At 45.2% G+C, this 17,326-nt stretch overlaps 1 protein-coding gene across 5 annotated transcripts in view; it reads right to left on the bottom strand.

The window, feature by feature from the left end:
* DGKD (diacylglycerol kinase delta) overlaps window positions 1–17,326 on the bottom strand; it is a 110,896-nt gene that overhangs the window by 47,657 nt on the left and 45,913 nt on the right. The window contains exon 1 of one of the 5 annotated variants that reach the window (XM_077869288.1): window positions 7,772–7,964. The exons of the other annotated variants lie outside the window; for them this stretch is intronic. Within the exon in view, the coding sequence (XP_077725414.1) occupies window positions 7,772–7,798 (27 nt within the window). The 5' untranslated portion in view covers window positions 7,799–7,964. Of the gene's footprint in view, window positions 1–7,771; window positions 7,965–17,326 lie in introns of those variants that run through there. 5 annotated transcript variants of the gene reach the window in all.

Below are 17,326 nucleotides of genomic sequence, written 5' to 3'. Positions count from 1 at the left end.
TCTTTTCACCATATACAAAAATAAAATCAAAATGAATTATATCTAAATGTAAGATCTGAAACCATAAAAATCTTTGAAGAGAGCACAGGTAGTAATTTCCCTTGACTTTGGCTGTGGCAACATTTTTCTAGATTTGTGTCCTGAGGCAAGGGAAATAAAAGCAAAAATAAACTATAAAGACATCAAAATAAAAAGCTCCTGCACAGTAAAGGAAACAATCAACAAAACTAAAGGGCAGCCTACTGAATAGGAGAAGATATTTGCAAATGACATATTTGATAAGGGTTAGTATCCAAAATATACAAGGAACTGATACAATTTATAAAAAAAAAAAAAAACTCCAAATAATCCAATTTTAAAATGGGCAGAAGAATAGACATTTTTCCATTGAAGACCTACAGATGGCTAAGAGACACACGAAAAGATGCTTGACATCACTCATCATCAGGGAAATACATGTTAAAACTACAGTGAGGTATCACCTCACACCTGTCAGAAGAGCTAAAATCAACAACATAAGAAACAACAGGTGTTGGCAAGGATGAGGAGAAAGGGGAACCCTTCCTGCACTGTTGGTGGGAATGCAAACTGGTGCAGCCACTGTGGAAAACAATATGGAGGTTCCTCAAAAAATTAAAAACAGAACTACCCCAAGATCCAGTAATCACACTACTAGGAATTTACCCAAAGAATACAAAAATATTCATTCAGAGGGATCCATGCACCCCTATGTTTACTGCAGTATTATTTACAACAGCCAAACTATAGAAGCAGCCCATGTCCACTGATAGATGAATGAATAAAGAAGATGTAGTGTGTGTGTGTAAAAATACATATATTATAGAGTATTACTCAGCCATAGAAAAGAATGAAATCTTGCCATTTGCAACAACACGGATGGAGCTAGAGTATAATGCTAAGCGAAATAAATCAGAGAAAGACACATACCATTATGATTTCACTCATGTGGAATTTAAGAAAACATGAACAAAGGAAAAAGAGAGAGAGGCAAACTAAGAAACAGGCTCTATAGAGAATCAGAGGGGAGGTGGGTGGGGGAAAGGCAGAAAGAGGTGATGGGGATTAAAGAGTACACTTATCATGATGAAAAATAAAACAAAATAAAACCTTAAGTTTATAATATATGCTAAAGGCTCCAAAAAAGAGCTTTAGAAGTTTTATTTGAAATGAGAACTTTTGCTTCCATCCTTTCATACAAATGATCTTACAGGAGGTATGAGGGAACACCCAGCTCCTCCAAACAAGTCTAAGACACCCCAGCCAGACAAATATCGTCCAGTGTCCTGGGAAGAATTAGCCAAGGAGGTTATTAAAGTACAGGCAATGATCTCTGGGAGACCAAGGGGAACAGGGCGCCAGGCCAGAGACCTGCAGAAGTGGTGTTTAAATAAAGAACATGCACTTGAAGCTCACACACACTAGCTCCTATGACAGGGACAGAAACAGAGTGTCAGACGACAGTGGCAGCACCACAGTCAGGCACGGAGTAGTCTCGGGAAATCTGCTGCGTGTTTACGGATATCTGCACACTACATCTTCTCCACAACCTAATAAAGTAGATGTTGGGAGAGGAAACTGAGGCCCTACATCCCTGGGCTGAGGAAGCAGGGGCCAGAACACCAGGCAGGCTGGCTCCTGACCTCTCCCCAAGAGCGGCATCCCACCTGGATTCCCGGCAAGACCGCACCAGGAATACGTCCAGGCACGGAGGGCCTGAGGTAGGGGAGGAACCAGCACTCGCCAAGAGTCCTCCTGCACTCTCAGACTCGCAGTGTCTGGCACGGAGCATTTCCTTTTTGGCAGGGGCACTGGGCTGGAGCATCGGGGCAAGGACGACAGGGACATCTCACTGAGTCATCTGCCCACTGCCCCGCCCACTCTGACCAGGTTCCCCAGGAGTGTTCAATGAGAACAGAAAGAAAGGAGGTCTGGAGGAGGATGACGAGGGCAGTCCCTGACTCACTAGCCACATCCTGTCCAGCAATTTCTAATCACAGATTTATCTGGATGTGCCTCTCCTTCGTAAATGTGACCTTAAATGACAAAAAGATCAAGATCCCGCAAATTGTCATGCTGGAACCACAGGCCAAACCAAACAAGCTGAACAGCAATAAACATGAGGCTCTGGGCCTGAGATGGGCCCAAAGCCACGATGAGCAGCGGGGACAGACATGCAGCCGGGACGGGACTGAGGGCCACTCACACTCCTCAGATCTGCAGGTCCAGAAAATAGATACAAGTAACAAGCAGACTTCTGCTTCCAGGAAGAAGCTGAGAGGTACTTTTTCCTATTCTTCTGGTTAAGTGCAACTAAAACCCTGGATGTGAGACATTTTTTAAATGTGAGAAGACTGTGAAAGGTGGAGAGAGGAAGGCCCCAACAGACTAGGGGCCCTCGGGGCCTCAGAAGGACTTGCAGCAGAGCTCCCTGGATCTCTGTTGGCCTCATGCATGCAAGAGCGGAGCTGAGGAAGCCAGCAGCCAGAAAGAGTTAAAAAGCCTGCTCTCTAGCCATGGGACCAAGAAAGGAACAGCCTAACAAGACAGAAATCAATAGTAGTGTTGCCAATAACCACTCTACTCCAACCAAACACCACAGAAAACACAGTGGCCCTTACCCCCAACAGCACCAGGCAGAAACGAGGTGCTCCAGCACCCCAAGAAGGCTAAGTAGAAACATCCATCCCTGCAGGCCACACCCTGATGGTGTCAGGGGATGAACGGAGGCAAATAAGCATAACAACAAGTATTCCACCCCATTAGCCAGTAAGGAAATGCTGATTAAAATCACAATGCACTATTACTATACACCTGCTAAATGGCTAAATAAGAAACAGTAACAACACCAAATGCTGGAGAGGATGTGGAGAAACTAGCTCATATTGTTGGTGAGCAAGTAAAATCACACAGCCACTCAGCCAAACAGTTTGGCAATTTCTTAAAGAACCAAACATGCAGTTACCACGTGACCCAGCGATTCTATTCCTGGGAATTTATCCCAAAGAAATGAAGACTTATGTTCACACAAAAACCTGCCCATGAATGTTTATAGCAGCTTTATCTGCAATCACCAAAAACTGGAAACGAGCCAGGTGTCCTTGAGTGGTAAATGATTAAACACACTGTGGCACACCCATTCCATGGAATACTACTCAGTAATAAAAAGCAACAACTATCATAGGACAACAACCCGGGTGGAGCTCCAGGGAGCTATGCTAAGTGAAAAAAGCCCATCCCCAAAGGGTACATACTATATGTTCCCATTTTTGCAGCATTCTTGAGATGACAAAATTACAGAAATGAAGAACAGATTGGTAGTGGCAGAGGTTAAAGGGAGTGGGTGTCTTTCAACCACTTTCAAAGGCAACCCAGAGATCCTGGTAGAGATGGAAACATTCTGGTGCTTGACTGTATCATTGTCAACATCCTGGTTGTGATGTTGTACTACAGTTTCCCAAGACATTACCATTGAGGGAGACTAGAGAGAGAACACAAAGGATCTTTGTATTATTTCAATTCCATGTCAATCTACAAATGATCTCAAAAGGCTTAATTAAAAATAAGTAACCGGGGATCCCTGGGTGGCTCAGCGGTTTAGTGCCTGCCTTTGACCCAGAGCGTGATCCTGGGGTCCGGGGATCGAGTCCTGGGTCGGGCTCCTGGCATGGAGCCTGCTTCTCCCTCTGCCTGTGTCTCTGCCTCTCTCTCTCTCTCTCTCTCTCTCTCTCTCATGAATAAATAAATCTTTTAAAAATAAATAAATAAAAATAAGTAACTGAAATCAACTTTCTAATATCTAATATGTTTAAATTGGGAAAATAGGGAGTAACTCCAGAACAATGCTGTATTTCTTAAGGACAAGGGCATCTATGGTCTCCCTTGGCACAAATTAGAAATGTAATCTTATCTTGTTAAAGTCATTTGTAGGTAGTGCAAACTCATGAAATGTCGGACCCGCCAAGGAAATATGGGGACACACCTTTGGTGCACATTCTCTAAGAAATCCAAATCTGGTCCTCTGCATATGCTGAGTCCAAGTAAGCACACGTGAGGGTCACAGAGCTCTGTTATCCAGCTGTGACATGTGGCTTGGTCCTTGAGGCTGCACAAGAGAGTGCACCGGAAATGGCAGGACTCATTTCTACACACAACAGTGCTTCAAAAGTCAATGAAGCTGTGTCTCGTGTCAGCCTAGAAGGGAGGATGTCAGAACCACAGGTCCTGCCCTCACACGGCACTGCACTTCCTGGATGGGCCAAGCCCAGCAGCCCCACCTCTACTGCAGGTACACTCAGGAGTGACCCAAAACACATGTATGACAAGCTGCCCCCCAGCTCCAGACCCACAGATCCCACTGCCAACCAGGCAGGCCTCTTAGGGTTCCTGCTCCCACATTTAGACATGTCCTTCTGCCAACACTTCCCCCACAGGCCAGCTTCACCACCTCTCCCACACTCAATCCTCATGTTTGGGCTCCAAATTCTTCCTTTCTTCTCAGAAATAAATTCAAGCAGCTTTCACTTGAACAAACAGACAAGACCCCTGCTCCCATGGAGCTTTCATTCAAACATAGACAGGAAATAAATACTAAATACTACCATAAAGTAAACTACATAGTATGGAGAGTATGGTGACAATTCCATAGTATGGAGTGACTGGTGACAAGTCTATGGAAAAAAGAGAGATCAGAGAAAGGTCAGGGTCAACAGAGGTCTCACTGGAAAAGACTGGAAGGACAAGGAATGGGCCACAGCCTGAAGCAGGAGGACCACAGCTGGTGGCAAGAGCCAAGTGAACCAGGGGAGAGGAGCTGGGGATGAACAGGACGCAGAGCATCACACAGGCACTTCTAAGGCCTTTACACCAAGCACTGTGGCACTTTTTGAGCAGAAGGCCAACATTTGACTTAAGTTTAAAAAGCAACATTCTGGTTGCTTTACTAAAAACAGAACATAAGGGGCAGGGCAGAAGTCAGGACCCTTTGGGGAGGGTGCTCAGCAATCCTATTGAGAAAGAAGGGAAGGGGAGCGGCCGTGCCCTCAGGTGTCCTGAAGGTAACAGGGTTTCTAGACAGACCTGATGGGGTATGGAACAAAGAGGAGCCAACAACTACCCCCTTGAACAGCTGGAGATGGAGCTGCCATTCTGAGATGAAGAAGGCTGTGACCAGGCCTTGCAGTTTTAGAGAGCAATGAAACAATATTTCATCACGCTGAAGATGTTCATACCTGACAATTCTACCCTTAGAAACACATTCCAGAGAAACTCATGCCCCTGTGCCCAGGAAGGCGAGTCTAAGAATGGTAATGCTGTTTATAATGGCCAAAGCTGGGAAATCCAAGCCAAGAGTGGGACACTCTGGACACTGGACCACTATGTAAGCCACCAACTAACAACTAAGCTCTGTGATCCTTTGACAAGGGCGGTATTTGTAAAAAGTTCTCAGGCTCGTGGGATGCCTGGGTGGCTCAGTGGTTGAACATCTGTCTTCAGCTCAGGTCGTGATCTCTGGGTCCTGGGATCAAATCCCGCATCAGGCTTCCTCCAGGGAGCCAGCTTCTCCCTCTACCTGTGTCTCTGCCTCTCTCTGGATGTCTCTAATGAATACATAAATAAAAATTTAAAAAAAAAAAAGTTCTGAGGTTCATGCCCCACTTCCCAGAAACCCTGATTTAATTCCAGGAATCAGGAATCCATCATGTTAAACCTTGAATCATTTAACTGAAGGCAGACGTATCCACACAGATCGACCTTGAAAACACAACCCTGGGTGAAAAGAGCAAGTTGTGGGAACTGATAGTATGACACCATTTACTTACAACTGTAAACCTGGCCAAATACTATATGCTACTTATCCCTACATATGGGAGAAGAGAAAGGATTAAAGTGTGTGCGTGCGCGCGCGCGCGCACACACACACACACACACACACACACAAATGATAAATAACAAACTCAGAACTGGGATGACTCTGGGGAGAGGGCAAGAGGGGTAGGTAGGATCCAGAATATAAATGACTTCAAGTATATCCACACTGTTTCGTTCTCAGGCTGGGAAGGATTCATAGTTGTCCATTGTGTTACTTTTTGAATGCCTGAAATATTTAATAATTTTTTAAATGTTAAACATTTTGGCACATAAATATGCTAACATACCCAAGTCAGAGCTTGAGACACACACAGTATGTCCTATATTTATAGTTAATAGTTTACTGTATGTATACAGATGAAAATACACAGTAGGTACAGTTTACAGTACTTATAGTTTATAGTCTAGCCTTAGAGAAGGGAGTGGGTCAGCCCGAAACCATGTCTGCAGATGGATTCTGCTGGTCAAATGGGGGGACCGCCAGGGAGCCTGAACGTGGTGTGGTGTTCACGCATGCGTTCACTCAGCCACAGAATGCCCTCCTCCAGGGGCTCTTGTGGCTGCTGCACGCCCAGCTGCCTCCACAGGCTACTGGGCATTTCAAGGCAGTCACACGCTATTCCTAACTGGCCTCTCCAATTTCTCATCCTGTAGTAGGCTCCTGCTAAAGAACTGGCTGAGTGTGTGAAAATAAGGCTGATGGCTTCTGAAGGGAGGAAGGGCAAGGTACTGGCCGGACTGCTCAAAGGGAAGCTACTAGAGATCAACAAAGAAACCTTTCCAACACACCCCTTTCCGTGAACATTAGGGTGGCAGTCGCCGGAAGCTAATATCAAACCATAGAAACTTCCTTTCTGAGGATTATCAAAGCAGGCAGAGATACACGTCCCACTGCTCAAGAGCAAGCCAGCTCCCTAAGCCTCAGTGAGGGTAAAGGGCATGGCAGAGACAGCACAGCAGTTACGACAGAGAGAGAGAGTCACTGGTGCAAATGACTTGTCTCTAGGCCTCAGCTTCTTAATCTCCAAAATAGGTACCAGCGCCTGTCCCTCGGGGTCATTCTGAAGGTGCACAAGGAAGGCCATTACTGCTGCTGGCGGCAGGAAGGTGCTGGCTGGTCCACAGGACAGCACAGATCAGAGCACACAAGGTGATGCAGGACATGAGAGCCAAGGGTTGGCTCCCCAACTGCTCTTACAGCGAGCTGGCACAGTCACAGCGGACAGCGGGGAGCAGGGGACACCGAGCAGCCCATGTGGGCATCTGGTCAGCAACTGCCTGAAGTACTATCCAACACCACTGGGGGAAAAAAATCACTTGTCTACGACACTTCAAATAAGGAGTGAGACTATTTCCAGGCTTCCACAGTGCCTGTCTTGGGGATGGTGGGCTGAAACTTCTCCTGTGACAAAGTTCAGACAATGAAAATTCATCACAGAGAAGTTTAGCTGACCCGCAGGCTTTCTGTTTGACCAGGTGGGAACCAAAGATGTTTCTAGCATGCGGGTGAAGTCACAACACCAAGTCTGTGGCTTTAAAAATCCCAGCCTGTTGGGACGCCTGAGTGGCTCAGCAGTTGAGTCTCCCTTCAGCTCAGGGCGTCATCCTAGAGTCCCGGGATCAAGTTCCACTTTGGGCTCCCTGCATGGAGCCTGCTTCTCTTTCTACCTGTGTCTCTGCCTCTCATGAATAAATAAAATCTTTAAAAAAAAAAGAAATCCCAGCCTTCCACCTCTAAGAAATACAAGACAAAAATCAACCCTCTGGAGATGCTTACAGTCATCTTCAATTCCTTCCACTCATTTCATTTTAAATCCTTACATTTCCACTGCTTTCCCATACAGCTTCACACAGTTTTACTGCCAATACCTGTAACTCTTACCTGCCGCTCTCCCCGCTTGCAGAACATTTCCCAACTGCTCAAATGGGTCAGTACGGAAGTGGCCCAGCAAAAACAAAAACTGAATTTTAAAATCGACGTACAAGACCCTGTGGCTCACTGAAGGAGACCAGAGACGCTGGAATAATAAATCAGAGCCTCGAAGTTCAGCCACTGACCAAAAGAGGAGCAAAGGGACAGCGTCCGGGCAGGAATGGGAACCTGGAAATACTGTGCTAATTATAGTTCCTCAGCCCGAGGGACTCGGAAAGGTGGCCAAGAATAAGTATCTGGCGCATTTGGTAATTTCTGTCACTTCCTGTTACTCACATCCTGCTGTTCCAATGCTGCCCAAAATGCTGGATTCGCCATACACAAATCCCTACCTTGAAGCCCCCTGAGACCCAGACTATTCAAAACAGCTGGGATGTGCGTAGACAACAGACTTCCTCAAGGAGCGCCATACCAAACACAAAAATAGCACCATGCAAACAAGCACCAGGAGGTCCTTGGGCGAAAGCAGCCCCAGAATGCAGGTTCAGATGCCCCAGGTACCCAACAGCATGGGGCCCGACCTCCAAAGGAGCCTAGGTATGAACTGCTAGCAGAGTACTTGTTCTCTAAAGCTCTGCTCTTGTCTAGTCTCAGGGCAGCTCTGAGGGCAGAAGGGGATCCCCATCACCACAATTCTTACACCTGCCCAAGGGCCCACAGCACACAGTATAAGCACCCTCCGCCACACTCAAGCTTTCAACCCTCCTGAGGACACCAGTCCCCAGGAACACAGGACACTCGGGTAGGAGCAAAGCCAACTGGGCCAGAGGCCAAAATCGCTTTTAATCCATCAGAGAACAGATTTTTTAAAAGAAGAAAAAGCAAGATGAAGCAAAAAGGAAAGATTATACCTAAAACTGAAATGCAACAAAAATATGTTGGGGTTATTGATCAATATAGTATTTCTTTTTTTTTTTTTTAATATTTTATTTATTTATTCATGAGAGACACAGAGAGAAAGAGAGGCAGAGACACAGGCAGAGGGAGAAACAGGCTCCATGCAGCGAGCCTGATGTGGGACTCGATCCCAGCACTCCAGGATCATGCCCTGGGCCGAAGGCAGGCACTTAACCGCTGAGCCACCCCAGGATCCCCAATATAGTATTTCTACAGCTCTTTATTAAGCTTTGAAATGTCGTGCTTATGTGTGGAAAACTTTAGAGACTACAGGTGGCCCTAAGTAGGGTGCTGGAGGCAGACAGCCCCCCCCGCGGGGGGGGGGGGGGGTGTCACAAACAAAGGGAATCCCAGGTGTGGAGGTGGTACCCCACACATCCCCTCCCCCGCCACAGCATGCAGGAAGCAAGAAGCTGATATACAGAAGGCAAAACACAAACCACCCTAGCATGCCTCCAACAACGAAGCACTATGAATATCCTAAATCTCCAAAAACTTATGCTGTGACCACACAGTGGAATACCATACAGCGAAGTTTCACAAGTGCAATGTGAGCATGTATTCATGGACACAGATGTTCATAATATAATGCATTGTTTTGATTTCCCTTTTTTTTTTTTTTAACGTAGGCTTCACGTCCAATGTGGAGCCCAGCGGAGGGTTTGAACTCACAACCCTGAGATTATGACCTGAGCTGAGATCAAGGGTCAGATGCTGGGCAGCCCAGGTGGCTCAGCGGTTTGCGCCGCCTTCAACCCAGGGCGTGATCCTGGAGACCTGGGATTGAGTCCTACATCAGGCTCCCTGCATGGAGCCTGCTTCTCCCTCTGCCTGTGTCTCTGCCTCTCTGTGTCTCTCATGAATAAATAAAATCTTTACCAAAAAAATCAATCAGCCAGATGCTTAACTGGCTGAGTCACTCAGGTGCCCCATAATATAATGTATTTCTTAGTTGTATTTATTTATTCATCAGAAACACAGAGGGAGAGGCAGAGACACAGGGAGAGGGAGAAGCAGGCTCCATGCAGGGAGCCCAACGTGGGACCTCATCCCGGGATCCCAGGACCATGCCCTGGGCCAAAGGCAGGCACCAAACCATTGAGCCACCCAGGGATCCCATATTTTCCACACTTTCTAAAGTAAAACGTGTTTAAAATACATCTATGCCTTTTTCTTTTCTTTTTTTTTTACCAACAAACTCAATATCTGGGACAAAAAAACTATCAACTGCCTACGCAATTAGCTTCGTGCCCTTCTACATTCCAGAATGGCCCTTCTGTTCCTAGTAGCCTCCCGCTCAGCCTGGCTACCAGCACATTTCCCACCTTCCCTGCAGGAACAGCACTGGGGGAGCTCCCAGGAAAGCTCTTTGAAGAGATGAAAAGGTGGGGGCCGCCCCAGTCCTGGCCCAAGCCCCTTCTGCGGCTCCTGCAGCAGGCATCTAGCCACACAAAAGGACCCTCAGAGTGGAAGTTGGGTCTCTGGCGACTATCGGGCTCCACACTGGCCCCAGACTGCTGGCCCCTGGTCTTTTCTAGGGAGAGAAACAAACCTCTACCGTATTTAAACCACTGCTAGCTGTGCTTCCTCTTCAATACCCCCAAACCTAACCTGAGACACCACCCTCATCATCACAGACCAAGGCACAAAAATGGAATCTCCTTTCTCCTCCAGGTTAATAACATGATTTCTCGTTAAGTAAAACTGAAAATTCTCAACTCAAATGGACAGCAACACCAAGGAAGCCTAATTTAACAGAGTCACAGTAAGGCTGAAATAATAACACTGAAAATCAAATCTGAGGACACAAGTCAGGGCCAGGCAAACTACAGCGCACCACCTGTTCTTTTTAAAGAAAGTTTTACGGGAACACAGTCATTCCTGTTTATTTACATATTGTCTCCGACTGCTACATATGGCCAGAGACCCTAAAGCTCACAAAGCCTATAATATCTGGTCTGCTATAGAAGTCTGCTGCTAACCTCAGATATATAAATTGCTCACATGTGTCTCAGGAGGAGCATAAAAAGAATTTGGTGTGGAGGGGTTAAATGCAATTTGTTGCAAAAAAAAAAAAAAAAGATGGAATTTGCACCTTGTCCCTTCTCTCTGCCTCTGGATCCACAAAGGAGGAGTCTCCATCCTGCTCCCTGAGGAACCCCTGAGTACCTGGCAGGTAGTACATGCTCAATAAATACAGAACTGAACACATCCCATCTACATGAAGGTCACTCACTGAGCAATTTAGGCTGAAAACCCTTCTGACTGTGGAACACAGTGATGTATCCTTGAGCTTAACTCCCCTGATGCACCCTATCCCCACCTCACGGAGAACATTTCCAGGTGGTTTACCCTACACACTGAGGAGTCCCATGTTCCCCCACTTTCCTGTGATTCAGTCCGGGAACCTCGCTGTCTGGGAAGAGACCCATGCTGAGGCCACGTGGCAACCTGTGTGAGGACGTGCTCAAATCGGCAAAGCACAAGGCCAGCAGGAGCAGAATCGGAGGTGTGGATCCTGGCCACCCCTTACCCTGTCCCTCACGTCCCTCCCCTCCCGGGCAATCCACACACAAGATGCAAGGGGCAGCCATCTCCTCTTCTCCAGGATGAACTCTGAGGAAAACAGCTTCAGACGTGTCACCAACACCACAAAGTGAAGGTTTCAAATCTGCTGGTCATGATGCAAAACTGGAGAAGAAGGAGACAAAGATGCTGGATGGGAGCCCTTGCTCTTCATGTGGCCCTGTTGAGGTTCAGCCGGAAGCTGAAGTCACAGACTCACGCGCACGCCCATGACTGGATGACCACGCGTCCCAACCCTGTTTCACACGCTAGGAAACAAATACCCAGAGAGCACAGATGACTCCTCAGGGCCACACTGCTTGTAGGAGGCAGAGTGGGGGCCACAAGACAGTTGGCCAATGGTCACATCCAGAGCATGATGTGACCTGTGGAGCTCCCTCCTGGAAGGATGGAGTAGCTGACCCACGTGGTCTGGGGGAGCTGCTGAGTGTCAGCTCCCATGCCCAATCTCTGCAGCTGTTGAAGGTACAAAGAACCAGCCTCTGAGACACAAAGGTGGGAGGGGGCACTAAACCCCTCTAGATGCCAGGGACCTGAACAGAGTCATATTCTCTCAGAGATGCCCGGTCCAAATCACACTGTCCTTTCTAACTCTCCAAGTGACTAATGCACTTGGTCCGCAGCAGTCATGTATAAGTAATCCAGGAAAAGGACATCTCAGACCACATTCCCAGTAAGGCAGGTAAATCACACACAACGTCAATTGCCGTTAGGGATAATCTTGCCCCATGTATAACCCCCTCTTCCTAACTTTAAACAATTTATCCCTCTCCTCTGACCATGCTTCCTGTATTCCTCTGGTATTTCAAGTATATTTCAAAACTGAAAAGAAGTCCGACCACAAGATTTAACATTTTAAAAAACCAAAACAGAAAAAGGTTGAAAATATATTTTTCTCCTTGGCAAGTCCTGATTCAGAGGGTCTGTCTACCAGGGCTGTGGAGGCATCACTGGGTATTTGAAAAGCCACCATGAGACAGCATGGCATGTGGGTTGGCTGAGGCCAGCTGGCCTGACTCAGGACCCATCTCCCTTTGTCATGGCACAGCTCTGACACAGTCCCACGCGGATGGAAAAGACAGGAAAGCGTCCCAGGGATGCCAAGTGACAGAAATACAGCAACAACAAACCAGCTAACCCAACAGATATTTATAGAATGCCTACTTTGTGCCAGGCATGGCTCTGGGGTGCTGGAATAGAGAGTGAGTCAATAAGCCCCAGGACATCCCTTTTCTCTTAAAGTTTACACCTTTCCCTCCAACAGACAAATTAGAGGAGGGAAAGAAAGGGTGCATATAATGTTACTGCTGACACAAGAAACAGAATTATATACATTAAAAACTTTAACTTATGGGAGTGCCTCAGTTGGGCATCCAACTCTTGATCTCAGCTCAGATCTTTTTTTTTTTTTTTTTTCTTTTTTTTCCAGCTCAGATCTTGATCTCAGGGTTGTGAATTCAAGCCCCGCACTGGGTTTTAAGCTGGGTGCGAAGCTTATCTAGAAAAAAAAAATTTTAATCTGTGATAAAAAATGTCAAAAGATACTAACAAAAACCTTCCCCAAAAGAAAACTCCACACCAAGTGTTACTGGGAAATTCTAGCAAGAATTTAAGAAAGAAATAATAAACTTTATCAAAAAAACAGGGGGGGTAACAATGATATCCCCCCCGTCTGTTATGATGCTAGTTTATGTTTTATAAAGCCAGCTTAACCTAAGTATCAAAACCTGACAAAGGTAAAAGAGAAAATTACAAACCAATATTATTCATGGATATAGATGCAAAAATCACTAACAAAATAAGAGCAAGTTGAATTTAACAATAAATAAAAAGGATAATACATCATGAGGATTCAAGGTTTGTCTCAGGAATACAAGGTTGGTTTACCATTCAAAAATCAATTTCATTTGCCCTTTTAAGAAAATTAAGGGGAGGGCAGCCCTGGTGGCTCAGCGGTTTAGTGCCGCCTTCAGCCCGGGGCCTGATCCTGGGGACCCGGGATCGAGTCCCATGTCGGGTTCCCTGCATGGAGCCTACTTCTCCCTCTGCCTGTGTTCTGCCTCTCTCTGTGTGTCTCTCATAAATAAATAAATAAAATATTTTTTAAAAAAAGAAAATTAAGGGGAAAGCAAACATATGATCACTTCAGTAGAAGCAGAAAAACATCTGATAGCATTCAACACTCATTCACAATGAACATTCTCAGCAAATAAGAAAATCCTCAAACTGAAAAAGGGCACCTACAAAAAGCCCACAGCTAACATCATACCCAATAATAAAAAGCTGAATTGTTTCCTAGTAAGATTAGAAGAAATGAAAATACTCCTGCATACACTACTTCTATTCAACATTATACCAGCAGTCCTAACTTTTTCAACAAGGCAAGAAAAAAAAAAAATACAAGGCATCTGGGCAAGATAGAAACACAGTGGTCCCTATTTGTAGATGATACAACTATTGATATAGATATTTCTGAAGAATCTACAAACCAACTACTAGAATTAATAAGTTGTTTTCCAAGGTCACAAAATCCATTATATTCTTATATATCTGCAATAAACTATGAAACATATTTTTAAATTTCATTTAATAGGAACAAAAAAAATACACTACATAGGAATGAATCTAACAAAAGACATTAAAAATATCCACCCTGAAAAAGCACAAAACTGTGCCAAGAGAAATTAAAGACCTAAATAAATACGGAGTTCATGGGAATACCTAAATATATAAATATGTTCATGAGAAAATTCAATGTCATTAAGATACCGATTCTCCCCAAATTGATATAGATTTGATGCAATTTCTTTTTTTAAGATTTATTTATTTATTTATTTATTTATGATAGAGATAGAGAGAGAGAGGCAGAGACACAGGAGGAGGGAGAAATAGGCTCCGTGCCAGGAGCCCGATGTGGAACTCGATCCCGGGACTCCAGGATTGCGCTCTGGGCCAAAGGCAGGCGCTAAACCACTGAGCCACCCAGGGATCTCCTAGATTTGATGCAATTTCAATCAAGAGTCCAGCAGGCTGAAGCACCCTGATCTCAGGGTTGTGAGTTCAAGCCCCACGCTAGGTATAGAGATTACTTAAAAATAAAATCTTAAGAAAAAAAAATTCTAGCAAGCTTATTTTGTAGAAATGGACTATTTTTAAAATTTACACAAAAATGGAAAGGACTTAGAAAGAACCAAAGCAATTTTAAGAACAAAAGTTACAGGACTTGCCCTGTCTGATTTCAACACCTACTGCAAAGTTATAACAATCAAGAAATTGTGGTATTTGGGTAAGGTTAGACATATAGATCAATGGAACAGGACAGGAAGTCTGGAAAAGAGATTCACAAACATATGGTCAATTGATTTACAGCAAAGATGTCAAGGTGATTCAATGAGAAAAGAAACATCTCTTCAACAATGCTACTGAAAAAACTGAGCATCCATAAGGAAAAAATGAGCATCAACTCCTACGTCACATTATGCACAAAATTAACTACACTAGTCACAATCCTAACTTCTAGAAAAAAACCTCTGTGATACGGAGGCAGAAAAAGGTTTCTTGGATTGAAAGACACGCAGCATGAACCATAAAGAAAAAAAACTGATGAATTCAATTTCACCAAAAAGAATGACATTGTCCTTCTAAAGATGTCCACACAAAAAAGGCAAGCCACAGATTGGAAAAAACATTCATAACACATGTCACACAAAGATTTATATCCAAAATATACAAAGAACTCTTACAACTCACTAACAAGACAACCGATTCAACACAAAAATGGACAAATGATTCTACTACACACTTCACAAAGACAGACAAACGGCCAACAGGCACATGAAAAGATGCTGACATTATTTGTCATCAGGAAAATGGAAATTAAGACACAATAAGATACCACTACGCATCTATCAGGAAACATAAAATAAAAGACTGACGACACCACGTGCTGGTGGCTGCCGAACAACTGGACCTCCCTGCACTGCAGGTGGCCACGTAAAATCCCAAGCACCTTGGAAAAGAGTTGAGCAGTTTCTTAAAAAGTTAAGCATGGGGGAAATCCCTGGGTGGCTCAGTGGTTGAGCTCCTGCCTTCAGCCCAGGGCATGATCCTGCAGTCCCGGGATCGAGTCCCACGTCAGGCTCCGGGCATAGGGCCTGCTTCTCCCTCTGCCTGTGTCTCTGCCTCTCTCTGTGTGTCTCCCATGAATAAATAAATAAAATCTTAAAAAAAAAAAAAAAGTTAAACATACACCTAGTGTATGACCCAGCAATTCTACTAGGTATTTACCAAGGGAAACAAAAACATATGTCCACACAAAGACTTGTATACAAATGTTCATGGTAGGGCAGCCCCAGTGGCTCAGCGGTTTAGCGCCGCCTTCAGCCCAGGGTGTGATCCTGGAGACCCAGGATCAAGTCCCACGTCAGGCTCCCTGCATGGGGCCTGCTTCGCCCTCTGCCTGTGTCTCTGCCTCCCCCCCACCTCTGTGTCTCTCACGAATAAATAAAATCTTAAAAAAAAATGTTCATGGTAGCTTTATTTGTAGTAACTCAAAACTGGAAATGGCTCAAATGAACAACAGGTAAATGGATCAGCAAATTGGGGTAAAAGAATAAACTGTCAATATTCCCAAAAAGGGAAAGTTTCAAAATCATTATATTGAGCCAAAGATGCCATAATAAGGGGGATACACTTTCAATTTATATTGAATTATTATTCAATTTACAATGAATTATTCAATTTATACAGAATTCTAAGAAAAGAAAGCAAAATAATCTTAAAGACAGGGAGGGTGCAGAGAAAGGATGGCTCACGAGGAAACTTTCAGGGGATGGAAATGTTTGTCACCCTGTCTGGTGACAGTTTCAGCAGGAGCGGGGGTGAGGGAGTGACAACTCAACAAGCTGTACACTTTATTAAACAGTGCTGTTCATTGTACAGCAATTCTACCTCAAATGAGTTATAAAAATAACATCAACCTATCTCAGTGCACTGGAATATGCTCTAAAGGACAGGGTGAACCTTTCTCTGAATGGCTGGTATGACCATATAGTTTTATCATCCACAGCCAGGAAATTTCTGCAAGTCAAGTGGGTGCTAAAAATGATTAACGGTATTATCTCCTGTACGACAGGGTGTGTGAACTGGCAGTGCCCCGTACAAAGCAGCACTCACAGCTTTGGAAACAACCAATCCCCAACCTATCCCTTGGTGCGATTCGATATTTGCTGCATAAAGCAAACCGAAATGTTCATTCCTCAGAAGACAGCCATCCGGAGCGGGCAGTGCTGGAGGGCCAGCGTGGCCTGGGCCCCTGCCTCCCAGTCATGGAAGCGGTCCTGGTCCTCCGTGTCGGAGGCAGGACAGATGCCAAGGCTCCTGCATCAAGGTCAGCATCCCTCTGGCCCCACCAAGGATGGGGTGGGGACCAACCCCACTGCTCACTATTCTCCAAATGTGCAATTACTCTGACCCACCATCTTTGGACTTTTGCAGCCAGCAAACATGAGGCAGCAGTGAGGAACAGGGCCCCTGAACCGGACCAGCTTTTCCAATGAAGGTCCAGCAGGGGGCGCCCAGCGGGCTCAGTCAGTGCAGCCTGAGACTAGATCTGAGTCGTCAGTTCCAACCCCACTTGGGCCACAGGGCCTACTTTAAGAAGGAAAAAAAAAAAGCCAGCAGGCACGGAGGCCGGTGCTGTGCAGGAGACTTATGTGAGCCTTACGTGAGCACCTCAACACCAGGCTGAGGTCTGGAGGTTTAGTTAAACATCCTGTACAGAACTGGTACAGTAGCTCCTAACGTCCTCCTCCTGACTTAAAGGGGGGGAGGGGCCGGAATCACATGTTTCATTTCTGAGTTTACATTTCAAAGCAGGTGCTTCAGCTGTGGAAGGGGAGAGATTATTGAGTCAATAAACAGCAACCTCCCTGCCACAGAACAGGGAATTATCTTAATTTGATAACAAGTTGTTTCAAGGAAATGAAAAGCTCCTACTCACTCCTCTACCTACTCTGAAAT

Source organism: Canis aureus, chromosome 24, assembly GCF_053574225.1.
Source record: "Canis aureus isolate CA01 chromosome 24, VMU_Caureus_v.1.0, whole genome shotgun sequence".
In the NCBI taxonomy this organism is placed as follows: domain Eukaryota; kingdom Metazoa; phylum Chordata; class Mammalia; order Carnivora; family Canidae; genus Canis; species Canis aureus.
This window is presented reverse-complemented; position numbering and strand designations above follow the sequence as displayed.